At 42.0% G+C, this 27,087-nt stretch overlaps 1 protein-coding gene across 1 annotated transcript in view; it reads left to right on the top strand.

The window, feature by feature from the left end:
- The window catches only part of LOC137352357 (eukaryotic translation initiation factor 3 subunit J-like), a 35,703-nt gene extending 9,688 nt beyond the window's left edge, over nt 1-26,015 (top strand). Inside the window, exons 3-8 of the mRNA XM_068017649.1 lie at nt 4,912-4,960; nt 6,469-6,566; nt 7,998-8,112; nt 22,297-22,461; nt 23,314-23,387; nt 25,662-26,015. Of these exons, the coding sequence (XP_067873750.1) occupies nt 4,912-4,960; nt 6,469-6,566; nt 7,998-8,112; nt 22,297-22,461; nt 23,314-23,387; nt 25,662-25,778 (618 nt within the window). The 3' untranslated portion in view covers nt 25,779-26,015. The remainder of the gene's footprint in view (nt 1-4,911; nt 4,961-6,468; nt 6,567-7,997; nt 8,113-22,296; nt 22,462-23,313; nt 23,388-25,661) is intronic.
- Nucleotides 26,016-27,087: the final 1,072 nt, after the last annotated feature.

Here is a 27,087-nt window from a genome sequence, read left to right as displayed (position 1 = left end):
CATTCCTAATTTCCTTTTTTACTTCACCCCTGCACTTTCACCAATCTCCCCTCAGCCTTCTCTATTCCAAGGAGAACAACCCCAGCCTATCCAATCTTTTCTGATAGCTGCATTTTTGCAGTCCCAGCAACATCCTCGTAAATCTTCTCTGTACCCTCTAGTGCAATTATATCCTTTCTGTAATGAGGTGACCAGAACTGCACACAGTACTCAAGTTGTGGCCTAACCAATGATTATGCTGTTATATTGTATACCTCGGCTAGTAAAGGAAAGGATTCCATATGCCTTTTTAACCACCTTATCGACCTGTCCTGCTAGCTTCAGAGATCTGTGGACATTCACTCCAAGGTCCCTCACTTCCTCTACACCTCTCGTATTCTCCCATTAATCATGTATTCCTTTGCCTTGTTTGACCTTCCCAGATGCACGTCCTAACACTTCTGCAGATTGAATTCCATTTGCCCACCTTTCTGCCCACTTGACTAGTTCATTGCCTACTTCCTGCAGCTTACAGCTATCCTCGCCATCAACCATGCGGCCAATCTTTGTGTCATCCACAAAATTCTTGATCGTGCTCCATTTGCGTCCAAATCGTTAATATATACCACATAATACTGATAGGAAATGGCAAATAGAATTCAATCTGTAAAAGTCTGAGGGAATGTGTTTGGGGAGGACAAACAAGGCAAGGGAATTCACAATAAATGGTAGGATTCAGAAAAGTGTAGAGCAATCGAGGGACCTTGGAATGTATGTCTACAGACAAAGGTAGCAGGACAGGCAGATAAGGTGGTCAAGAAGGCATACGGGATGTTTTGCTTTATTGGCTGACACCTGGAGTATAAGAGGAGGGAGGTTGTGCTTGAACTGTATAAACACTAGTTAGATCACAGCTAGAGTATTGCGTACAGTTCGGATCACCACATTGCAGGAAGAATGTGGTCACACTAAAGAGGGTACAGAAGAGATTCTTGGATGTTGCCAGGAATGGAGAATTTTAGTTATGATGAAAGATTGGATAGGCTGTGTTTGTTTTCTTTGGAACAAAGGAGGCGGAGGGAAGATTTAATGGAAGTGTATAAAATTGAGGGGCCTAGATAGGTTCTTCCTATCCAGTCTATTTCCACTTGCAGAGAAGTTAATAACTGGCGGCATAGATTTAAAGTAATGGTGGAAGGATTAGAGGGGAGTTGAGTAAACTTTTCGCCCTGAGGGTGGTGGGGTCTGGAACTCGCTGCCTGAAAGGATGGTAGAGACAGAGACCCTAATTGCATTCTTTAAAAAAACTTGGATATGCACTTGAGGTGCTGTAACCTAAAAGGATAGGGACCAAGAGCAGGATGGGGGCATTAGACTGCATAGCTGTTTTTCAGTTGGCAGGACAAATAACCACCTGTCCCATAAATCTTTTGATGAGATATCTTTGTGGAGGGGTATTAAATAAACTCTGAAGTATTGTCCTGGTTAGACTTAAATTTAGATAGTTGCATATCAGTGCTGGAAAAGATTATAGAATTTTGTAGTCGATAGTGTGGCTCTACTTTTAGATCTTTTTGAATGAACTTATCAATGATCATTGGTTGAAGTTTAACATTTTCTTTGACCAGCTGGATGTCTGCCATGGGCAGAAACCTACCTGTGTCCTTGAGTCTCCAAACTAACAGCTGAGAAATCCACATAGGTAAAGTTTCTGTCCACCTGTCGGAAGTTGCTGCAGAGACATGTCCCACTTAGACAACCCCAGACAATTTATCCTCTGATTAGGAAGAATCAGAGGTTATTAGAGGCATCCATATGTTTGCAGGGCTTCAAAATGTGTAATTAGTTAACACAGGCCATTAGTGAGCTTTCTGTTCATCTGGCTAGGATGTTGACCATAAATTTGCAATGTATCTGGAGCCAAATTGTGAAGGGCTCTAGGCCTTAGTGACAGGTCGCCTCCCTGCTCCAGATGAACAAATATCCTGTACAGGATTCCATTTCCTCAGGTAGAATCTAGAGGAATGACCTGTCTCAGAAGACAGGTCATCTGAAAGATTTGTAGATGAAATGTTTCCTAACAACACATTAGTGAAGTAACTGGGGGTAATCGGGCACTTGAATTAGTTTTTAGTTGTAACCCTCATGCAGCGTCAGACTATCATGAGATAAGACCTGAACAACAGTGGCCGCAATATTAGATTGAATTTGATCTGCCTACTCAAAGTTGCAGAACATTTAATGCTAGTTCCTGATTTCAGGAGAGCTAAATTTAAATCTAAGGATATGGCAAGAAGTTTTAAGTGGCTACTTTGCACCTGCCTTGATCTCAGTTACTGAATGCAGTATAGAGTTGACTATAGTTGTGTCACAGTGGATGTCTATAAACTCTTGGGTAGAATGGGTTGTCCCAAAACAGACTAGGCTGCTGAGGGTGTTCAAAGTAGGAGGAGCTGTGGGGCGAGACCTGTTTTTTTTCCCTGTTATTTTTAACTTGCATCTTGAATTATTTCTGACTTTACATTAACTTTATAATCATTGTTCAGTCCAGAGTCAGGTCCACCCTTTTAAATATTTGTTTTGCACAGGCTGCAAACTGGCTCCAAATATTGATTTTTCTTCCAGCTAGTAAATCTCTGGCAACTTAATGTTTGATTTCGGTGTTCCATGGCCAGTGGGTGCTCTGAAAACTCAAGGTATCTTGATAGCAGTCCAAGGCATTGTGCGCTGCTGAAATCTACAACTTGGGTCAATGCCTGTGTTTGATTTAAAAAGCATGACTGCATTTGAGATGCTCAGTATTTCTGAAATCCATTTACAATGTTCTGTAGTACTGGTAATTTCAGCTTTATTTCCTCAGGCAATGTGTCTTCCCTCAAAATCCAGTGCTATTTGCATTTGGATTTCTCATTCACCAATATGTCCTTGTTGAATTTTGTGTGTCTGAAATGTGGATATGGCAGGGTTGTCTCATTTGTGACCAAATCCCAAAATGGAACAGCCGAGATCTGTTTATATCGGCAATCTGAGGTTGTAGACTGCTGCAGCACAGAAATGAACATTTGATCTGTTGAGTCAGTGTTTTCCAACCACATGAGCCACCTAGTGTAATCCCATGCTCCTCACTCCTTATACTTCTGCTGATGTTTCTTACTAAAAATTTTTTAAATGAGTCTTCAGTTTGTCAACTCTTTGTTGGCATAGAATAACACATGTTTATAATCATATGTGAAATTTAATAGGATTTAAATTGTACATTATGCCTTGAGGTTCCATGTTGTGAACTTACGTGGCGCATAAAGGCAAAAGATTGGATGTCCTGCTGTAACAAACTGAAAACACAACGTTCAATCTATATATTAAATCTTCTTCCTGTTTGCAAAGGCTTACTTCCCGTTTTCATATTTTGGTTGATTCTTCCCCAGTTTTAAATATTGGCATCAGAATTTCTAATGGTGGTTGCCTATATAAACACCACGCTACAATTACACCCTCTCATCAGCCTGTTTTGCATCTCCCAACTCCTGTGCTCTAGAGAAACTCCTATACTCCAAATTACTCTGCTTTCAAATTGCTGTATATTTTGCTATTTAACTGTAAACAATATAATGCATAATGTAAAAAATTAAAAGACAGGAAGTAGGGCTTTGAAATGTAAGCTGAATTGCGTCTGAATACCCTGGTCCGATTATCCACTCACTTTGTAATTTGGAGATGTTGATACTGGCTGGCATTCCAACCCTATGTTGTCAAACGTGCTCCTGATTGGAAGGGTAGAAATTTGAATCATCAAATTCCTAATTTCTACAGAATTGTTAGGATGGAAGTTTAGCAGCTTCTTTCGAGGATGTGTTTGGGCAAATGTAGATGGCAGTGTGAATCAGGCTTCCCTTCTGGTAACACTAGCCGGGACCTCGAGGCAACTGTGATGAGATTTAACAAGGGACGAAATGACTTAATAAAGGTAGGTAAGAGCAGAAGCATGATTCTTAACTCGCAGTTTCTGCCTCCCGCCCCCGCCCCGGTCTGTCTTTCCCATGTTGCTTGGGAGCCAAGCATTTTGAACGTTCCAATGTGTTACACACTACAGAACAGAAAAAAGTAATTCAGCCCATTCAGGCCGTGCTGGTGTTTAAGCTTCACAATAACCACCTCCCACCCTTCTAACTCAATCGACCTATCCTCTATTCCTTTCACCTGCTCTTCTATATTTTTGGCCTGAAATTGGAACATTTTCTCTACGTCTACCATATCAAACCCTTTCAAAGACCTCTGTCAGGTTACCCCTCAGTCTTCTGTTAATCAGTTGCTTTTGTTCTTTTTGGCTTTAATGTTCACCTCCCACCAATTTTCACCTCTCCTGATGGTGGCACTTTTCCCATGGTGTGGTTTCACAATGGGGAACCCTTTACTACCTTACCACTGAGAATCCTTTTGTTAGCTGAGGCACCAAGTGTTCACCGGGCACTACAGTAGTCTGATTCTATCATCATTGCTATTTACACATGCCTTTTACCAACAGAGGTCGCTGAAGCCATTAGCAGATGTCCGCAACAATCTGTCCCCTCCCTGTCCCAGGAATGCGGATGCTAATTGTACCTCAGCGGCTGCCCTGAGATCAGCTCGGTACAGACTGGGATTGAGCTGGGATCATCTTCTCTGTGGCTTAATAGCGCACTGTGTTGTACTCCATAAACAAGGTACACTAGAGTTTAAATGACTAAATGACTCCCTTTTGCAGTTTGCAATGCACAGGACCTGTTTCCTGCAGTGGTTTACTCTCTGCAAAACTGTAACTACTGGGGCACAAAAACTAAAATAAATCAGTGGTTTAAGAGCTTTTTAATGGCTGCCTTAATTTGCTCTTTTGATAGGAAAGCAACCTCGTTAGGAATGAAGATTAGTAATTCAAGTTATTTTTTGTTTTCATAGGACAATTGGGATGATGAGGAGGAGGAAAAGAAACCACCAGTGAAGCAAGGTAAACTTGTGAATTTCTTTATACTTGAATTGAGAGGTGATATAATAGCTGCTTTTCGGATTCTAAAGGGACTAGCTAGTGTGGACCGTGACAAACTATTTCAACCTGGTCCAGAACAGAGCCAGAGAACACGGCCTAGGCTTGAAGAGAGGTGTTCCTTTCATGGTACTCCCTTTCACTGAGCGAGTGGCCAATCAGTGGAACAAGCTCCCCAGGGAGACAGTGGAAGGAGTTAGTATTGTTTCATTCAAATTAAGTAATATTTTGGGTTATAGTATAATAGTCATTTGAGACATGATGTGTGATGAGTGTAGTGTTCGGGAGGAACAGGTGACTTTGGAACTATCACTCCCAAAGCTCTCTACCACTGGGGGTTTTTCTCACCTCATATCTGGGTCTGTTGTAGACTCATTGACAGAGATTGATTGCTGTGATTAGTCAACAGCTCCATTATCATATCATGCAACTACCAGGATGGTAGAAGGCAAACTAGAAGGATGTTGATCTTTTCTGTGGCTCAGTTGGTAGCACTTTGAGTCAAAAGATCCTGGGCACAAGTCCCCCTCCAGAGCATTTAGTGCAAAATCTATTCTGACACTTCCAACTGACAGAGGTGCAGTCTTTTGGAAGACATTAAACCAAGGCCCCGCTATTCCCCTCAAGTGAACTTAAAAGATCCGACAGCACTATCTGAAGCAGAGCAGGTGAGTTTTCACTTGTGTCCTGGGCAGGTGTTATATAGATTCACCATTACGTTTCAACTTTTATATTTTCTATCTCTTGTCACAAAAACTAGTCTTACAGCTTTTTTTATGGCCTCACCTTCAGATGATGCTGATTTTAATGTTCTGTAAACCTGAAATCACTCTGCTTTTCCACGTCACCCAGGTTTCCCCTATTCAGAGTGTAAAGTTGGAGTTGCTTATGAGTTCTGCTTTTCACTGTGGTTTAATAGCCTGCTGATATTTGGTGGTCAGAATTGCATTTGAAGAATTGTCACTTGTGTGAGGTACAAGTGGGAGTAAGGCACAGGAATTCTATCTCGATTTCAGATAGTCCATTCGGGAGAGAATTGGGTTGGAATGGGTCTAGAATTATATAACGCACAGTAAGAAAATCTCCAGCTCTGCTAATTGTTGCTCCTCCTAACACGTTTTAAAAGTACATTCTGTTCTTTGCTGGAATACAGGGGAGCAGACAACCTGCATTCAGTTTGTTGTATAATAACCTTCCAAAATTTGCACTGGTTTGTGGAAATGGAGGGATTTGCCATCTATGTTTGACGTTTGTTCTGACACTGGTTCAGTGTTGATGCACTTGCTGCTGTACCCTTTTGGAGATTGGGCGTAAATCCAACACATTTAAAATAAAAGACAGGGTTACATCCTGTTGTATATTACAGTGAGGGTGAAATAACAAAGTGAAAAGTGTTTGCTTATGATGTGTTAAAATGGTGCATTGTCACATTATTAGTTGGGGTGCTGACTCCTTTGAAATTCTTATCGTAGAAGTCAAGACTTCAGAAAAGAAGAAATTAAGTGACCGAATTAAAGAGAAAGAGGAAAGAGAAAAGCAACAGAAAAAGAAAAAAGAGACGCTAAAGAACGTAAGTTGCTCTATCACCCTCAGGGTGAAATATTCCATATGTCTGAGGACTCTGAATGTTTACAATGCAGCAAACAGCTGCAGCATCTCTACTGCCAGTAGAGGGAAGTTTACTAGGAAAATGAAACCTATTAAAGAATATAAATCCTAAAATGCAATGCTGTAGCTTCAGCGCATCAGGTTCAGGAGTGAACAGCAAACTGCTAGGGAGGTGTACAACACCACTGAGAGCTTTTAACTCCTTCACTTGAAGGTTCAGAAATGTATTTTAGATCTTTACTAAAACAGAACCTGTAGTTCATAATTCCGATCTAGAAATAAAATGAGGCATTTGTGCAGAACGGATTGTTTCATTTTTTTTCACTTTTGTGTCTGCTTCTATTCTCTTTACTTCTATTTTACATGATTGTATACACTAGCCGATCTTTTGTGGCATTACTCAAGGAAGCCAAGGGTATTTGAACCAGGGTGCACAGTTGTAATTCAGACCCCTATTTTAAAGTCATAAGTTATGTCCATATTTTTAGATTTCCATTATAAAATCATATATATATCATATTTTTAATAGAAGCTGTCTATGCAAATTTGTTCCACTACTTTCTCCTCTCTAACAAACATGGGAATTTGTAATGGAACAAACTGGCAGTAAGTGGGTGTGGTTTTCAACATACATGCAGATCGTTAGGTGTATCTATAAGGTCCGGTTAACTTTTTTCTGCATTCAATTTTTTTTTGGATTGTTTTGTATTCCCATTGATCGGATCTCTGTTTGGACAACCGTGAGGTGGGGTGGGTATTTGTGCCACTGCGGCGTAGTATGGGCTGGGTTCATGATTGTGAATTCCCCATCTGACCTTTCGCCTATCGGATATCGTAGTGCAGTGTTTATTCTACTGGGATAGTAATCCCGAGAGCATGAGTTCAAGTCCCACCTCGGTAATTTGAGAATTTAAAAGTCAATATTTTTTTAAAGCGGTGTAAATAAAGCTTGTCACTGTCGGATAATCGGGGAAAAAACCCAACTGCTTCACTAATGTTCTTTAGGGAAGGAAATCTGCAGTCCTTACTTGGTCTAGGCTTATATGTGACTCTAGTTTCACACCAAGGTGGTTGACTCTTAATTCCCTTCTGAGATGGCCTAGTAAGCCCCTCTTTTGGCTTTGAACCAGTGCTTCAAGAAAACGGCTCATCACTTTCATCTCAGGGCAACAAGGAATGGACAGTAAATGCTGGCCTTGCCAGTGATGCCCATATCCTGACAATGAATGAATTAAAAAAAAAAAAATTCTTGGTGTGTGGGAGGAGAAGAAGGGTGTGTAGCCACTGAAGTTTAGGGAAAATAAAAATGACCAGATCCACACATTGATGGCGTTACTGGGAAGTACTGTTGTTATTTCATATTCCGCCCATCTAAGACACATGTTGTTTTCAGTTAGAGAAAGCAGCAGAACCAGTGGAACTTTCTGCAGAGGAACAACTAGCAGAAAAACTTCGACTAGCGAAGCTACAAGAGCAGGCAGACCTGGAAGTAGCGAAGGACACATTTGGTAAGTTGAGAATAAATGTTAAATTCCTGAGTCACAGAAATTTCAAGCGTTTAAATCATTTTTGTATAATTCCGCATTGGTGGAAGTTACAGTACAGTTGCCAAATTTAAAAGAATTTTAAATAATTTTAAGATGTTGGTGCAGCATTATTTGGATAGCTTCTTGGTGACCCAGAGTGTTGATGGTGATGATTCTTGTACTGCCTGGGATTCCAGCATTATCTGATGTTATCAGGCTACATTTTGGAATGGCTTTCAGCTAAAGAGCTGCTGCAGGGTCCTGGGCAGAAATCATCTTGACTTTCATGATTCATGACAAAGTATTTGCACATCACTGAGTTACGTGGGCCCAGAAGGTCCCAGTTGCAAGCCCCAGCCTCTATCTTAACCAGGCAGTGGAGGGTTGTTAAAATCGTTGTCTGTACTTGAGGTGCAGAGGGGAAAAGTGACCACTGCTAGAGCCGTGTTTGTCTGGCTATCAATTGAATTCATTATCTAACTGAACTGTGATGGCCCATGTAGTTCAGTAGCCTCAACACGCTTGTTATCTGGGTTCATATATTGAGCACTGCCTCTAGGAGCCAAATCCCAGCAATCAGCTAAAGGGAAAGGTCAGTGGTGGAAAAGGTGCGATCAAGGTTACATACAAATTAGGAGCAGGAGTAGGCCACTCGGCCCCTCAAGCCTGTTCCACCATTCAGTAAGATCATGGCTGATCTGATTGTAACTTTGACTCCATATTCCTGCCTTTGACTCCATATTCCTGCCTACCCCCGATAACCTTTCTCCCCCTTGCTTATCAAGAATCAATCTACTGCTGCCTTAAAAATATTTAAAGACTCTGCTTCTGCTGTCTTTTGAGGAAGAGAATTCCAAAGACACTCAACTCTGGAGGAAAAAAAAATTTAATCTTTCTTTTAAATGGGCAACCTCTTATTTTTAACTAGTGACCCCGAGTTCTCGATTCTCCCACAAGGGGAAACATCCTTTCCATGCCCACCCTGTTAGATCCCCTCAGGATCTTATATGTTTCAGTCAAGTCGCCTCTTACTCTTTTAAACTGCAGCAGATACAAGCCTGTCCAACCTTTTCCTCATAAGACAACCCGCCCATTCCAGGTATTAGTCTAGTAAACCTTCTCTGAACTGCTTCCAACTCATTTACATCCTTTCTTAAATAAGGAGACCAATACTGTACACAGTACTCCAGATGTAATCTCACCAATGCCCTGTATAACTGAAGCATAACCTCCCTACTTTTGTATTCAATTCCCCTCGCAATCAACAATAACATTCTATTAGCTTTCATAATTACTTGCTGAACCTGCAAACTAATCTTTTGCGATTCATGCACTAGGACACCCAGATCCCTCTGCATCTCAGAGCTCTGCAATCTCTCACCATTTAGATAATATACTTCCATTTTTTTTTATTCTTCCTGCCAAAATGGGCAATTTCACATTTTCCCACATTATACTCCATTTGTCAAATCTTTGCCCACTCACTTAACCTATCTGTATCCCTTTGTAGCCTCCTTATGTTCTCTTCACAAGTTACTTTCCTACGTATCTTTGTGTCATCAGCAAATTTAGCAACCATACCTTCGGTCCCTTCATCCAACTCATTGATATAAATTGTAAAAAGTTGAGGCCCCAGCACAGATCCATGCGGCACACCACTCATTACATCTTGACTGTCAGAAAATGACCCGTTTGTGCCTACTCTGTTTCCTGTTAGCTAACTAATCTTCTTTCCATGCCAACATGTTACCCCTACACCATGAGCTTTTATTTTTTGTAATTGCCTTTGATGTGGTACCTTATCAAATGCCTTCTGGAAATCTAAGTACAGTACATCCTCCAGTTCCCCTTTATCCATTGCATATTTTACTTCTTTAAAGGACTCCAATAAATTGGTTAAACATGATTTCCCTTTCACAAAACCATGTTGATTGTGCCTGATTACCTTGAATTTTTCGAAGTGCCCTGCTTTCACTTCTTTAATAATAGCTTCTAATATTTTCCCCAAGACAGATGTTAAGCTAACTGGCCTATTGTTTCCTGCTTTCTGCCTCCCTCCCTTTTTGAATAAAGAGGTTACATTCGCTATTTTCCAATCTAATGGAACCTTCTTTGAATCTAGGGAATTTTGAAAAATTAAAACCAACGCATCAACTATCTCACTAGCCACTTGTTTTTATAGCCGAGGATGAAGTCCATCAGGACCTGGGGACTTGTCAGCTCGCAGCTCCAACAATATGCTCAGTACCATTTTCCTGGTGATTGTAATTTTCTTGAGTTCTTCCCCCCCCCCCCCCCCCCCCCTTCCATTTCCTGATTTACAACTATTTCTGGGATGATACGTGTATCCTGTATAGTGAAGACCGATGCAAAATACCTGTTCAACTCATCTGCCATCTCTTTATTTTCCATTATTAATTCCCCAGACTCACTTTCTATAGGTCGAACGCTCACCTCGTTAACTCTCCTTTTTAAAATATCTATAGAAATTCTTTCTTACTGTCTGTCTTTATATTTCGAGCTAGCTTTTTCTTGTACTCTAATTTTTCCCTCATCAATTTTTCAGTCATTCTTTGCTGTTCTTTATATTCTGTAAAATCTTCTGACCTGCCACCCATCTTTGTGCAGTGATATGCTTTTTCTTTAAGTTTGATAATATCTTTAACTTTATTAGTTAACCATGGATGGTGGGTACTCCCTTTGGAATTTTTCTTTCTCGTTGGAATGTATTTATTGTGTGTGTTCTGAAATATCCACTTAAATGTCTGCCACTGCATCCCTATTGACCTATCCCTTAACCTAATTTACCGGTTCACTTTAGCTAGCTCTGCTTTCATGCCCTCATAATTGGCCTTGTCTAAGTTTAAAATACTAGAATTGAACCATTCTTCTCTCCTTGAAACTGAATGTAAAATTCAATCATATTATGATTTCTGCTACCTAGGGGTGTCTTCATTATGAGGTCATCAATTAATCCTATCTCGTTGCACAATACCATGTCTAGTATAACATGCTCTCTGGCTCCAAAACGTTCTATTCCAAGAAACTATCCCAAAAATATTCTGTGAACTCCTCATCTTAACTGCCTTTGCCCATCTGATTTTTCCAGTCTATATGTAGATTAAAATCCACAGGATTATTGCCATACCTTTCTGACAAGCTCCCATTATTTCTTCCTTTATACTCTGTCCTACCATGTAGTTACTGTTAGGGGGCGTATACACCACTCCCACGAGTGACTTGCCTTTATTATTTCTCATCTCGACCCAAACCGCTGCTTTATCCTGGTTTCCTGAACTTGGGTCATCCCTCTCTAATGTGCTAATATCATTAATTAACAGAGCCGCCCCTCCACCTTTTTCCTAGCTTCCTGTCCTTCCTAAATGTCATGGACCCTTCAATACGGTCCCAATCTCTCATTCTGCAGCCATGTCATGTCTCTAATGGCTATCAGATCGTACTTATTTCGGTTTGCGCTATAAGTTCATCTGTTTTTTTCAAATGCTACATGCATTCAGATACAGAGCCTTTAGTTTTGTCCTTTTTATTATTTTTGTATCCTGTAGCCTTGACTGCTGATTTACTCTTAGATTTGTACTCTCTATTCCTTTCTGTCCTGGTCTGTTTATCATTTCCCATATTGATACCTTTCTGTCTTGCCTTGTCTCCACTCTGATTTTCCATATCTTCCCAAATTTGATCCCTTGTCCCCACTATTTAGTTTAAAACCCTCTCTACTTCCCTAGTTATGCAGCTTGCTAGAACACCAGTTCCAGCACGGTCAGGTGTAGACCATCCCAATGATACAGTCCCTGCTTTCCCCAGTACTGGTGCCAGTGCCGCACAAACCGGAACCCACTTCTACCACACCAGTCTTTGAGCCATGCATTTATTTCTCTAATCTTATTTGCCCTATGCCAGTTTGCATGTGGCTCAGGTAATAATCCAGAGATTACCTATGAGGTTCTGCTTAATTTGGTGCCCAGTTCCTCATATTTACTATACAGAACCCCATTCCTTGTCCTGCCTCTGTCATTGGTACCTACATGGACCATGGCGACTAGATACTCCCCCTCTCACTGTAAGTTCCTCTGCTTCCCTGAGCAGATTTCCAGAATCCTGGCACTGGGCAGGTAACATAGCCTTCTGGACTCTCACTCTTTGCTGCAGAGAACAGTGTCAATCCCCCTCACTATACTGTCTCCTGCTACCACTACATTCCTTTTGCTCCCCACCCACGTGAATGGCTTCCTGTACCACAGTGTCCTGGTCAGTTAGCTCATCCACCCTGCAGCTCCCACTCTCATCCAGACAAGCTGAAAGAACCTCTAACCTGTTGGACAATCACAAAGGCTAAGGCTCCTGCACTTCTGTCCTCTGGGTTCCCTTACCTGTCTCTGCTGCAGCCACACTGTCCTGTTCCTGACCATTGACCCTATCCTAGGGGGTTTGACTGCCTCCTGGTATAAAGTATCCAGGTAACTTTCCCCCTCCCTGACGTGTCGCAGTGTCTGCAGCTCAGCTTCCAGCTCAATGACTCTGAGCTGAAACTCCTCGAGCCGCAAACACTTACTGCAAATGTGTTTGCCCTGGATCACATTGACATCCAGGAGCTCCCACGTGCCATGACGCATGTCCTGTCCTGCCATGCTTAATGTGAGTAATTAACTGCCTAATTATTTTATTCAATTATTTATTTTCCTTTATATGTTAACACCACCAGTTCCTGTACTGTTTTAAACCTTAGGAATAGAATAGACTTTAACCACTTACCAGAAACTCAACAAACATCTAGCTTCTTCCCCTGTAGTAGAGTAAGAACCAAATCCTATCGGGTGAAAAACTTAGAAAAAGCAAAGGAGCACCTCCTTCCCCTCCTCACTCAACTCCCTCAACTCATCAAACTCCCAGCACTCTGTTCAAATCTCACTCTGTCCCTTTGTGAACAATCTATTTAGTCCCCTGTTTAAACTATCAATTTTAATTAATACCTCTAGTTGTGCTCTCTGCTTATACTCTTATTACAACACTTGCTTTTACACTACTTGATCTCGGGTGGGGTTGGGAAGAGTAGCTAATTGTACTGCATATCCTGGCTGAGAGCAGTCAGTGCCTTAGCTCATCCCAGAGCAGAAGTAACAGTCACTATTGAAGAAACCATGCACTGAGCATTCTGACCTCCCTCTGCTGAGCACAGTTGAAGATTTAACTGTTGTTTATTGTAGGAGACAGTATTTAATTTAACTGTAAAACAAGACATTTATGGGGCAATGGGGTAAGAGCAGGGGAGAGTGGGACTAATTAGATAGCTCTTTCAAAGAGTCAGCACAGGCATGATGGACCGAATGGCAGTCTTTTGTGCTGTATAATATAGGAATTGGGAATAACAATTGCAATAAAAAGTGACGCGGTTCTGCTGCTTTGCTGTAGATGGGGCTAAAACACCATGAACACTCTCCGTTGCTGCTTGAAGTTAAAATACTGTTTGTCTTGTGTCCTAGTTAGTGTGTCTGCTTCTAGTTTGCATTTAATTGCATGGTAGAATTTTAAGAAAGATCAGGATACAGAAAAATTGAATTTTTCCCCATTGTCTTTGCATATAAATGATCCTGTTTAATAAACAGTGCAGCATCTGCTAACTTACATTTTTCTAATGCAGAACTGTGTAGCTACAATACTGTCGATGGTTTAAGTGCTCTTTTTTAAGAAAAAAAAGGCTAGCTGTGCAATGTTTCTTGGTATTGCTATGCATACAGCATTCATTTAAACACTAACTGCAACGTTGTGCCCAGATTGGTCAGCTGAGTTTCAGAATCGCACTGTTGTAAAATGGATGAAGTATCCCTGTGAGTTAGCATTGGGCTGCTGGAGAATTGTTGAAGCTTTCCTGGCCTGTGTGAACATAGGAACACAGGAAATAGGAGCAGGAGTAGGCCACTTGGCCCCTCAAGCCTGCTCTCCCATTCACCTAGGTCATGGCTGATCATCTACCTCAATGCTATTTTCCTGCACAATCCCCATATCCCTTGATATCTTTAAGATCTAGAAATCTATCTATCTCTGTCTTGAATATACTCAATGACTGAGCCTTCACAGCCCTCTGGGGGTAGAGAATTTCAAAGATTCACCAACCTCTGAGTGAAGAAATTCCTCCTCATCTCAGACCTAAATGGCCTACCTCTTATTCTGAGATTCTGACCCCTGTTTCTAGATCCCCAGCCAGGAGGAACATCCTTCCTTCATCTACCCTGTCGAGTCCTGTAAGAATTCTGTATGCTTCAATGAGATCACCTTTTGTTCTTCTAAACTCCAGAGAATACAGGCCCAGTCTCCTCAATCTCTCCTCATAGGACAATCCAGCCATCCCAGTGATCAGTCTGGTGAACCTTTGTTGCACACCCTCTATGGCAAGTATATCCTTCCTTAGATAAGGAGACCAGAACTGTACATAATATTCCAGGTGTTGTCTCATCAAGGCTCTACACAATTGCAGCAAGACTTCTTTACTCCTGCACTCAAATCCTCTTGCAATAAAGGCCAACATACTATTTGCCTTCCTGATTGCTTGCTGCACCTACATGTTAGCTTTCAGTGACTTATGAACAAGGAAAACCTGGTCCCTTTGACCATCAACACTTCCCAGTCTCTCACCATTTAAGAAATACTCGGTATTTCTGCTTTTCCTACCAAAGTGGATAACTTCACATTTTTCCACATTATATTCCATCTGCCATGTTCTGCTCACTCACTTTGCCTGTCAAAATCTCCTTGAAGCCTCTAATCATCCTCCTCCCAAATCGCATTCCCACTTACTTTTGTGTCATTTGCTCCCCACATCCAAATCATTGATATAGATGGTGAATAGCTGGGGCCCAAGCACTGATCCTTGCAGTAAACCACTAGTCACAGCCTGCCAACCTTAGAATGGCCCATTTATTCCTACTCTCTTTCTGTCCGTTAACCAATTCTCAATCCATGCCAGTATATTGCCCCCAATCCCATGTGCTCTAATTTTGCTTACTAACCTCCTGTGTGGGACCTTATGGAAAGCCTTCTGAAAATCCAAATATGCCATATCCACTGTGGTTCCCTGTTATCTATTCTGCAGTTACATCCTCAAAAAACTCTTAACAGGTTTGTCAAGCGTGATTTCCCTTTCATAAATCCATGTTGACTCTGCCCAATTCTCCCATTATTTTCTAAGTATCCAATTATCACATCCTTTAGAATAGATTCTAGCATTTTCCCTACTACTGATAGGCTAACAGGTTTGTAGTTCCCCATTTTCTCTCTCCCTCCTTTCTTAAATAATGGGTGTGACATTTGCTACCTTCCAATCTGCAAGAATTGTTCCAAAATCTATAGAACTTTGGACGATGATCACCAATGCATCCACTATCTCTACAGCCACCTCTTTAAACGCTCTGGGATGTAGATCTTCAGGTCCAGGGGATTTAGCAGATTTCAGTCCAATTAATTTCTCCAGTGCTACCTTTTTTACTAATACTAATTTCTTTCAGTTCCTTGCTCTTGCTAGGCCCTTGGGAGGTTTTTTGTATCCTCCACCATGAAGACAGACACTAAGGGCCAGATTTTGTTCCCATCCCGACAGCGGGATTCGTGGCGGGGTGGGGGGGATGCCAGAGAATCGGGGCAGAATTGCCCGACACCGGGAATCCCAGTTCCGATTCTCCCAGAGGCAGGATAGGCTGACCTTCCTCCCCAGAAGCCAAATAGGGGAGGAGCCTCCGCCACGCAGGGAGGATGCCTTGGAAAACGAGGCACCTTCCCTGCGGGCTTGGGGGGTGGGGGTGCAGGTGCTCCCTCCTTCGTGGTCAATTTGTAGCCCACTGAGGACCCATGCTGGGAACCACTGCACCCCCGGGTTGCACCTCCCCCACACCGTGCGCCCAACCTCACCCCCTTGCCGCGACTTTCGGACTGGCACCGTCGAGTCCACCTCACCTACCTCTTCTCCAGGGTTCTAGCTCTGGACCTGGGTCCGAGGCCTCTGCAGTACCAGCAGTGGCCACGCTCCTGTTGGCACTGTCAATTTGGTTGAGCTGCCAAGCAGAGGGACGGGAATCCCGCCTCCTTAAACTTTGACTCCAAAAGACCAGAGGATCGTTCCGGGGTCTTAAAAAATGCAGAGGCAGGGGTCACTCTTGACAGACAGACATCTGTCTGGAACACTCCACAATGCTACAAAAGTGTGCGGGCAAACGTTAACTACTTGTGCAAGCAAAAAAAATGCCAGATATCTCACTAAATCAGTGTCCAACATAGTGACCAAAAAGTATGTCAATAAATTTTCTTGTTTAAAGCTTCACAAAATTGCACATTAGTGTTGTTTTGATTAATAGTAAGATAAATTTTTGATGCCTTTAACTTTCTGAAACTGTCTCACCGACCCCCTATGTAAGACAGAAAATTGTAATGTGACCCCCCCCCCCCCATGTGAAAAGGTTGGACAAACATGATCTACACTGACGTGAGCAGGAGGGAAGTGTAGCATTTAGTTTCGTGGCTTGCTTGGCTGAGTTGGGTGGAGGAATTGGGGACTAGGTTTGTCAACCATCCTGGATTATCCTGGAGTCTTCTGGAATTGAATATTACTCTGCCAGACACTTCTGTGCACAACCAGAGTGAAAAATGCCAGAGGAAATTTCTTCCAGACTCTCGAAATAGAACTGGTTGGAGTAGGTTATGGTAGTATAGAGGTTACAGTAATACCGTGGTTGTAAATTAAATCCCAAGTATGTTGTAAAATTGAATTCAGTAATTCTGGTAATTTGTGACTACTATTAGGATGAGGTGACTGAAAGCTGCTTATTTTTGTAAAACCCCAATTGGTTCATCGATGACCTTCGAGGAGAGGGAACATACCACCCGACATTGGACCCTAGTCCTACTGCAATTGTATCAGGTCTTTTTGAGACCACACCTGGAATACTGTGTCTGGCTAGCTGAGGAAGAATGTTTCCTACTCCTGTTCCTGTATGAACTGACAGTCAATTAAAATTTTAAAAACTAAAATGGATATTTTTTTTGTTAGGTAAGGGTGTTAAGTATGGGTAATTGGAGTTGAAGTGCAGATTGAATGGCAGAACAGACTTGAGGGGCTGAATGGCATACTCCTGTTCATATGTTCCTGAACAGCACTCCCAGGCACATGTCTGCTTTGGTAAGACCCACAATGGATTGAGTGGCTTCTGGAGCATAGAGGATTGTGGATGTTGCAGCTGTCATCATTGACCGACTGTTTCATGAGGATTGATGTGGCAGTGTGTACAGTTGGGCTGGTTGGGGGAGAGTCATCCAAACCCTCCCAGAATGGGATCCAACGACAGTTGGTAATGCTATTAGGATGTAAAATGTCGGCAATGACGTCTGACGACTGATCACTATTGTAACATTTTTTTCTTATTTATCCCAGTCTCTCCATTCCTGGGAGAACACGTCTGTGGGGCTGAGCTATAATGCTGCTTGCTTTAACACAAAACAGTCGCTATCATGGATCACAGTTGACTAATGATCACATGGGTGGGGTGTTGGAGCCTGTGGAAATGTGCTCCTGGAGCCTTCGGGAGGGACAGAAATTGCTGGGGGTAAAGGTTAGTTTTGTGTTCTTAAATAACACTGCAGAGATAGCACAGCTCATCAGTCTATTTTAATGCTTCAGAAATTAGAGCATATCATTTAATTTTCTTGTTTCAAGATCAGAAGCATCGATCTTCTGAGAAAAATCAAGCTTTCAGTGATTTATAAATTAGGAGTTGAGGTCAGGTCAGAGAAGAAGTAGTAACATTATGGCCTTTGGCCTTCTAGTAATTTTGGCAACATTTCTGTAGGAATTATAAAAAAGTGTGTTTTACACCAAGCCACAAAAAGGTTCACAGGCCTTGATCCCTGCTGCAGTCTCCTGATTGCAGTAACAAGGAATGTCTCTTAAACAGTGAAAGGAATAATGGAAAACACTTTTTTTTTGGAAAAGTTAATACTTTTACTTTATCTTGAACTCTCCCTGTGAGAGGGATGGCTACTGTTCCATCATTTTAAGACTGTTCAGTTGTATCCCCATCGCTCCTATAACATTCCAGGATTAGAACTGACTGCTGTTTATCACCAGGGCGATTGCCACCCAGTGATTGTTTGCGGAGAGTCCTTGAAATAAATTCCCTGCTTTGTAATTCAGCTGATCCCTTCAGATTCATGAACCAGGATATTATTTTCACAAATTTTTGCATTGGAGTGTTTTTGAGAATTGATTAATTCAATAGGAAAGTGAACTAGGTTGTATTGGATTACTGCTGTGCAAACAATCTGAAGTATATTGAGCTTTTGATTGTTGCGCTGCTTAATTTAGAGCAGGTCTGTGCTAAAGTAACTGGCGTTGCTCCAGATAGTAATCAGATTCAAATTTCAAGATTCCCAGGTGTCGACCACCTGGGCAGTCGATCGAGGGATTAATATTGGCAGCCAGTAGGTGACTTGGGAACTTGCTAAACTTAGCTTTGTACTCATTGCAGCTGGTGTGAAATAATATGCATTTATCCAACATCTCACAGGAGTTCCCAGGCCAGATTACCAGTTTTTCTTCAACACAGCCAGCATTGCATCGATACCAACCTGAAATCACTGCAAACAAGGATCGTTTCAGTTCCATTCTTGAAATGTCTGTCGCACTTGGCTATCCTGTGAACCATTTAGGTTGGCTCTCAGGGCTGCAGGGTGGAGTATTTTGTGATAGTCTGAATGTGTTTTGGCTGCCTCTCCACAATCACTGGGTGGGAATCGCCCTGGTGATAAACAGCAGTCAGTTCTAATCCTGGAATGTTATAGGAGCGATGGGGATACAACTGAACAGTCTTAAAATGATGGACCTGTAGCCATTCCTCTTAAAGGGAGAGTTCATGATGAAGTAAAAAGTATTAACTTTTCCACAAAAAAAAAGTGGACAAAGGTTCTTTCTGCTGCATGCTTAAATTTGAGCAATGTATGGGTAAACATTTTAATAAATACATGGCTGGGCTCTGTCTTGCTGTTTCAGAGCCTGGATGGTGAAGTTTGATGATTTGATGCTCAGCCTCTGTTTTCAGCGCACTTTGCTGCTTGTTGCTATTAGTGAAGCAGTTTGAAGGAGGGAAAGAGGGAGGAAAAGCATTTGGAATTTCAATTTTAAATACTAAAGAAACCAATTGAAGTTCTTTGGCCAGTGGTATAGGAGAGATGTTAATTCATGTTGGGTGGCATTAGGCTTGAATAGGAACTGAAACCTTGCATTGAATTTATTGTACAGAAACAGGCCACTTGACTCCACACGAGCCTCCTCCCGCCCTACTTCATTTCACCCTATCAGCATGTCCTATTCCTTTCTCCCTTATGTATCTAGCTTCCCCTTAAATGCATCAATGGGGGAAGGGACAGTATTGGGTAGCAACTAAAAATTGCTTTGTGAAGTGACCTGGGAAGAGAATAAAAGAGGACAAAATTAGAATATATAGAGAATGAAGTAAAGGCTGGAGAAGGGAGAGTATATAAGGATCTGATGGCAATCACAAGCTAACATCCTTGTAGAACTTTTTAGGGGAGTATTGGTCCCATGTCCCATCATAGTACTGTTGGACACTGCAGTGCTAATTATAAAGAGTTTTTACTTTTTAACAAAAACACAATATGTAATAGGAATTTTTACATCAATGTCTGAGATGAAGCCATTTTAAAATGTTTACGTATTCTTTTATGTGGCAGAAACTATTAATTGAAGGTAATTGCCGTAGATTGGGATCAAAGGTGGACATGGGGAAAATTGTCAGTGTGTGAGCATTTTGCAAGACCGAGCATATTACTGGTGATAGTCGCAAGTCCTGTCTATAGGTGAGCCCAGTTGAACGCACTGACCCTAACCAGATGGACGTGTGTTCATGGTGCTGGGTTACAATGGATCCACAAGTTATTTATAGCAAGTTCCACTCTCATTCCCCTACCCCTGGAAATATTAACCAAGTTAATATTAAACTTTTGCTAGTTGATTAATGGGTTATTCTACCACATTTATACTGGCCATTTAAGAAATGTGGCACGATCTCTTCCCTGGTGTAAATCAAGCTGAATTGATTGTGTATTAGTAGAAGCTGCACATCTCTAGGTAAGTGTTTCACGGTGCTTTGAATCCAGTTGTTGGAATAAAGTTAAATGGATGAAGAAGAAGTGGTGAACAATTGAAATATGTTTGAGGGAAAAGATAATAGTTTGCCTCTCTTCAATTATTGGTGGAAATAATGTAGAACCAGTGAGAGTTTCATATTTGTGCAATAATTCTGGCATAACCTATTTTTTTAGGAATATCAGCTTCCACTAGCTGGGGAGGCAGTGGCGTAATGGTAGTGTCACAGGACTAGCAACCCAGAGACCCAGGGTATTGCTCTGGGGACATGGGTTCAAATCCCACCACAGGAGAAGGTGAAATTTGAATTCTATTAATAAATCTGGAATTTTAAAAAAAAGCTGGTCTAATTTTTTCTTTTCTTTATTTATTATTTAGAGATACAGCACTGAATCAGGCCCTTCGGCCCACCGAGTCTGTGCCGACCATCAACCACCCATTTATACTAATCCCGTATTTCTACCACATCCCCACCTGTCCCTATATTCCCCTACCACCTACCTATACTAGGGGCAATTTATAATGGCCAATTTGCCTATCAACCTGCAAGTCTTTGGCTGTGGGAGGAAACCGGAGCACCCGGCGAAAACCCACGCAGTCACAGCGAGAACTTGCAAACTCTGCACAGGCAGTACCCAGAATTGAACCCGGGTCACTGGAGCTGTGAGGCTGCGATGCTAACCACTGCACCACTGTGCCGCCCTGATGGCCATGAAACCATTGTGGGTTGTTGTAAAAACCCATCTGATTCACTAATGTCCTTTAGGGAACGAAATCTGCTGTCCTTACCTGGTCTGGCCTACGTGTGACTCCAGACCCACAGCAATGTGGTTGACTCTTACATGCCCTCTGAAATGGCCTAGCAAGCCACTCAGTTGTATCTAACCGCTAGCACTGTGGGTGTACCTACCCCACATGGAATGCCACTGCCTTCTCAAGGGCAATTAGGGATGGGCAATAAATGCTGGCCTGGCCAGCGATGCCCACATCCCATGAACGAATAAAAAAAAAAGAGCCCAGAATCGGGGGTCATAGTCATAGACTTTCTTCAATCGAGGCTTCTGAATCCTTGGAATTCTCTGTTCAGTCGATGAGCATATGCAAAACTGCGATCAATAAATTTTTGAGCACTTAAGGGAATGGCAGAGCAGGCTCAAAGGGGCTGAATGGCTGCCTCCTGTTCCTATTTCTTATACGTTTAATATTATTTGTGGTTGTGACTTGTCCTTGACGATTTGTGCTGATTTAAAAGAATCTTGACCAAACAAAGCATGGGTGTTGTGTAACACAAAACTAGAATTTCCATCTTCTAAGGAAGTTGATGGAAGGTTTCCTCTCAAAATCAACACACTGCACAGCATAAATCTTCTCCGTTGTGAGGAGAGAGCTGAACTTCGCATTCTCTCCCTAATTCGAGGAAGAGCAAAGGAGTTCTCCTGGTGTCCTGGCCAACATTTTAGTTGTAGTAGTAAACTAAACTAAATATTTATCCCTGAATCAACACTAAAAATAACAGATTAACTGATCATTATTTCATTGCTGTTTGTGGGACTTTGCCTATTGATTGCTTTGTAGCCTTAATAACAAGTGACTACACTTCACAAGTAAGTAGCTGTAAAATCCTTTAAAATGTTCTAAGGAGGTGAAAAGCACTCTATCTCTTATTCTCCTTGTCTCTCACATGGATGTGACAGTACTGGATGCTCAAGCCACGAGCGTTCAAATAACCTGTCTTCGGGAGACCAGTGCTGTGCTGCGATGTTGGTTACAGGCACAGAGATCTTGCTCTGCACTATCTTTCCCTCTTGCAGTGGGGACATTCGGAACATCCTGACCTTTTACTGATGCTGAATTTGGGTTATGGAGGGTGGGGATGGTGTGGTGAATTGTGACTAGCCTATATGAGACAAATGAAAGACCTTTTGGCTAGGGCAGGAAAAGTACTAGAATCTTGAGGCTTGTCTCAAGTATTTGAATTTTTGATGAATGTTATCTTCCAGGTATGAACAGTGTAATGCAGCTTGGAATTGACTCCATGTGCCCATCCACTAAAGAAGACTTTACAGAATTTGGAAAGCTCTTGAAGGAAAAGATTACGCAGTTCGAAAAGTCTGTACATTACGTGGACTTCTTAGAGACCTTACTCCGAGATGTTAGCATTTCATGTAAGTTGATTCTTTACAAATGAGATATTTATTTTGCTTGACTTCTATGTCTTGACATGCACAGAAACCAGTCCCCATACTTCAAGAGCCTCCTAATCATGTTACTGATAATCCCACAGAGATGGAAGTTCTGTTTCTCCAGTGTGGAATTGCACGGTCTCAGTGCTTCCCAAGTCCAGAAAGTTTGAGTGTAAATTGGAAAGAGCTGAAGCTTACAAACATTGTATTCACACGATTCTTTTAAATCAGCACAGAAATGGGCTGGTCAGTGCTGATGTTTATGCTCCACACCAGCCTCTTCCCATCCCTCTTCATCTTATCCTGTCAACATAACCACCTATTCCTTTCTCCTTTATGTGTTTATCCCCTTAACTGCATATGCTATTCGCTTCAATTACTCAGTGCTAGCAAGTTCCACATTCTCACCAGTGTCTGGATAAAGAAGTTTCTCCTGAATTCCTTATTGGATTTATTAGTGACTATCTTATAGTTATGGCCCTAGTTTTGGACTCCCCCAAAGGTGTATCAGCTTGAGGCTACTCCAACTCCAGGTAAAACTCCCAACACGCTTAAATTGAAGAATTTCATCCTGTCTGGGATTACAGTCAAAATCCAAGCACAATTGCAATCCCTCTCTCCCATCAAGGAGCATGTGTGCAAGCAAGTGCACTTCCCTCATTGAGAGCTGTGTTGCAGTCCAGCCTTCATGGGTTAAGATTGATGGGTTCCATCGACCCTGTATTATTTTTTGGGTGTGGTGTTTTGATGCCGCTGTTCATTGCTGTAGTTTTGCTCCTACTTATGTTTGTCTGGGTAGCTGCAGGAGTTCAGCTCTGTGACTGTCTCTTTCAGTGGAAGTTGATGATTTGAAAAAGCTGAACAACTCTTTGACGTTGCTGTGTAGTGAAAAGCTGAAACAAGAAAAGGTAAGGAGATCTTAAGGTCTCTCTCCATCTCTCTACAACAGAGCTGAGCAAAACCATGAGTAAAAGTATTTTGGGTTTTAAAAATTGGGGCAAAACAGTTATACTAAATTAGTACAAAACATTGTTTAGGTTATAATTAGAGCCACGTTAGCCAAGGCATGGTGGGTAGCACTTTCACCTCTAAGTCAGGCGGTAGTGGGTTCTAGTCCCACTCCAGGGACTTGAGCACAGAACCTTGGCTAGCATTCCCTGTGCAGTACTGAGGGAGTGCTGCAGTGTTGGAGATGCTGACTTTCAGATGAAATATTAAACTGAGACCCTCTCTGCCCCCTCAGGTGGACATTAAAAATGAATTGCATGGCACTTTTAAAGAAGGGCCGGGGAGTTCTTCCAGTGTCCTGGCCAATATTTATCCCTCAACCAATATCACCAGATTAATTGGCCATTATCTCACTGCTGTTTGTAGGAGCTTGCTGTGTGCAAATCGCCTGCTGCTTTTCCCACATTATAGCAATGACTACATTTCAAAAGTCCTTCATTGGCGGTAAAATGTTCTGGGGTGTCCTGAGGCCTGAAAGTTGCTATATGCAAGCAAGTTTGTTATTAATTTTTCTGTGTACAACCTAGATTCTCTGGGTTGGCTCTTGGAATGGGAAACTAGTTATGAGAAGAGTTGAGACACTGGGGCTATTTTCATTGGAACAGAGAAGGTTAGGAGGAAATACTCTTGAACTTGTTAAAATCAGGGTTGATTTTGATGAATAGACTTGTTTCCTCTGGTTGGAGCGTTGCTAGCAAGGGGGCATCAACTTTAAATTTTCACTGAGAAATATCTTTACACGGGTAGTTGTTAGAATGGTTTATCCCAAAGGGTAGAGGCAGAGACCATTGCAACCATTTAAGGAAAAAGTGGATAAATATTTGTTGTGGAATGTAATTCTGTGCTGCGCTGAGATTTTGTGCATTAACCTTGATTCCTGTGCAAGGACCCAGTTCTGTAACCCATGTGGAATGTCATTCCATCCTCTGTTCAAAATGCAATTTGGGTGAGTGGGACTTGGTGCAAGTTAGGATATGGGAAGCTACAGTGCTTTGCTCTGTCCCATTCAAATCTCAAAAACAGTTTCAAAGGGCATGCTATGATAAACTTATCTGGTTTTGGCTTGAAGTCTGTTGAGCTGAGTGCACACAGCTGTTGTTTCTATGTGCTACTGTTGTGCTTCCCGAGAACAAATCAACTATGTCAATGAGGAAAGTTAACTTGCAATGCTCAAATTAGCCAGCTCGGGTTCTAAAGATCGTGCCTTTTGAGCTTAACTTTTCCAGACCAGTTCCTACAACCATGTTGCATGCACTCTACAGTGCAATTGTCACAAGAAAGGGACAGCAGAGAAGACGTTAATGCAAATTATTCTGTTGGATCTTTAACGGCAAGTCCCATTCACCCAGCATCGATGTGCTCATATGAACAAACTAATTAGGAGCAGGAGTAGGCCACTCGGCCCCTTGAGCCTGCTCCGCCATTCAGTAAGTTCATGGCTGAACTGATTACTCCACATTCCTGCCTCCCCCGATAACCTTTCACCTTGCTTATCAAGAATCTATCTACCTTTGCCTTAAAAATATTCAAAGACTCTGCTTCCACCGCCTTTTGAGGAAGAGAAACAATTTCTCCTCCTTTCTGTCTTAAATGGGGGTGACCCCCTTATTTTTAAACAGTGACCCCTAGTTCTAGATTCTCCCACAAGGGGAAACATCCTTTCAACATCCACCCTGTCAAGACCCCTCAGGGGTTTCAATCAAGTCGCCTCTTACTCTTCTAAATTCCAGTGGATACAAGCCTAGCCTGACTGGCATTAGCTCCCGGCCTAGCAACAACTCATTTAAAATTTTCATCCTTGTGTTTAAATCACTCTATGGCCTTATCCCTCCTCATCTCAGTAACCTCCTCCACCTTTACAAGCCTCTGAGAATTCTGTTCCTACATTTCCAGTCTCTTGCGAACTCCTGATTTAAATATCCCTACCGTTGGCAGCCGTGCCTTTATCTGATTAGTTCCTAAGCTCTGGAATTCCCTTCCCTAACCTCTCCAACACGATACCCCTCTCTCATTTAAGACGCTCCTTTGACGCGGTCTCAATTTTTGTCTGGTAATCTTCCTGTGAAGCAGCAGGATTATTTTATGAGGTTAAAGGTGTTAGAATGCAAATTGTTGTAAAAGCTGTACTTGTGAAGACTTGACTTTGACTTTTATTTTCTTTGACTTTTTTTAAGCAAAACAAAAGCAAAAAGAAGAAAAAAGCCCCAGTGCTCGCGGGTGGATTTAAGGCGAATCTGAAGGATGATCTTGATGACTATAATTACACGCAGGATTACGACGACTTCATGTGATCATGTCCCGTGATCCAGGCTTCATCCAGCATGTTTTTTTGTAGACAGCCTCCTGCTGCTGGTTTCTTCTTGAGCTGCACAGAACCCTTGCGTTATTATGGAAACAGCTAGGACTCCGGATGCTGATGATAATGCCAACAGGTTTTGTTACTGGTACCATAATGCGCATCGTTACGTGTCAGTGACAGTACTCACGTAGCACAGTGTGGACAAAGTACCTGCATGAATTCGGGTAGGGGTGGGTGGGGGGGGGGGGGGGGGGGGGACGGGATAAGTTGGGGAAGAGAGCGATATATATTTGAAAAAATATGGAGTCTTGCAGTGTCCATGCCTCAGCATCTATATTGTGACCTGAGCTGATGTAATATCACGTTTATTGTGATACTGTAGAATCACAAAGTAAGATTACTATTTTTTAAATTTCTTGAATTTTGTCTGCTTTTTCTTTCTTTGGAAACTAAAATGGACTAAATGGAAATCCTGATATTCTGCTGAAGTTGTGCTTTTGGTTGCTGGGTCAGTCTGCCTTAAGAGAACATGTCCTCAATATTACATGGTCGCTGAATTGGGACAACAGGGACTTCCTGCGACATTGTTCATATTTCTATGGCCCCATCTGTGGGAGTCTGAAGGTCCTTTCCCTCTATTCTCTCACCGTAAAAAAAAAAAATCTCCAAGTGCAGTTGACCAGTTTAAACATCATATGTTGAAAGTGCCATTGTTAAATCTGGTAGGGGAAAGAGGCATAGAACCCAGCAGAGTAGTTACTTTGGTGTAAGAAGAGCCTGCAGTTCTAATTGGATGGCAAATTGCAGTTTGAGCTTGAGGATTCCATGATCAGAAGCTGCTATTAATGTTTTATAGATTCCAGTGATGAAAATAGATTGTTCTAGCAGTTTGAGTATGGCAGCTGTCATACAGTCCTTACACAAGAATAGGGTAATCTTTCTGATGAGATGCTAAACCAAGGCACCATCTGCCCTCGGCAGGTGGATCCCATGGTGCCATTCAAAGAGTAGGGGAGTTCTCCTGGTCAATTTTCATCCCTCAACCAACATCACAAACAAATGATCTGTTTTGAGAGCTTGCTATGATAAAATTGGCATCTGCATTTCCCAATTACAACAAACAGTGATTACACTTTAGATGTACTTAGGCTGTAAAGCACTTTGGGGTATTCCTGAGGCTGTGAAAGGTGCTGTATAAAATGAGTTTTTTTTAGGGGTAAATGATCTCTAACTGATTGTGTAGGGCTCTAGGGAGTATTCTACTATTGGCCTTCTCACTTCCACTCAGTATCTGTAGCAGT

The sequence above is a fragment of the Heterodontus francisci genome, chromosome 38 (genome assembly GCF_036365525.1).
Source record: "Heterodontus francisci isolate sHetFra1 chromosome 38, sHetFra1.hap1, whole genome shotgun sequence".
In the NCBI taxonomy this organism is placed as follows: Eukaryota; Metazoa; Chordata; class Chondrichthyes; order Heterodontiformes; family Heterodontidae; genus Heterodontus; species Heterodontus francisci.
The sequence above is the reverse complement of the archived record's forward strand: the minus strand, read 5'-3'. Positions and strand labels throughout refer to the sequence as shown.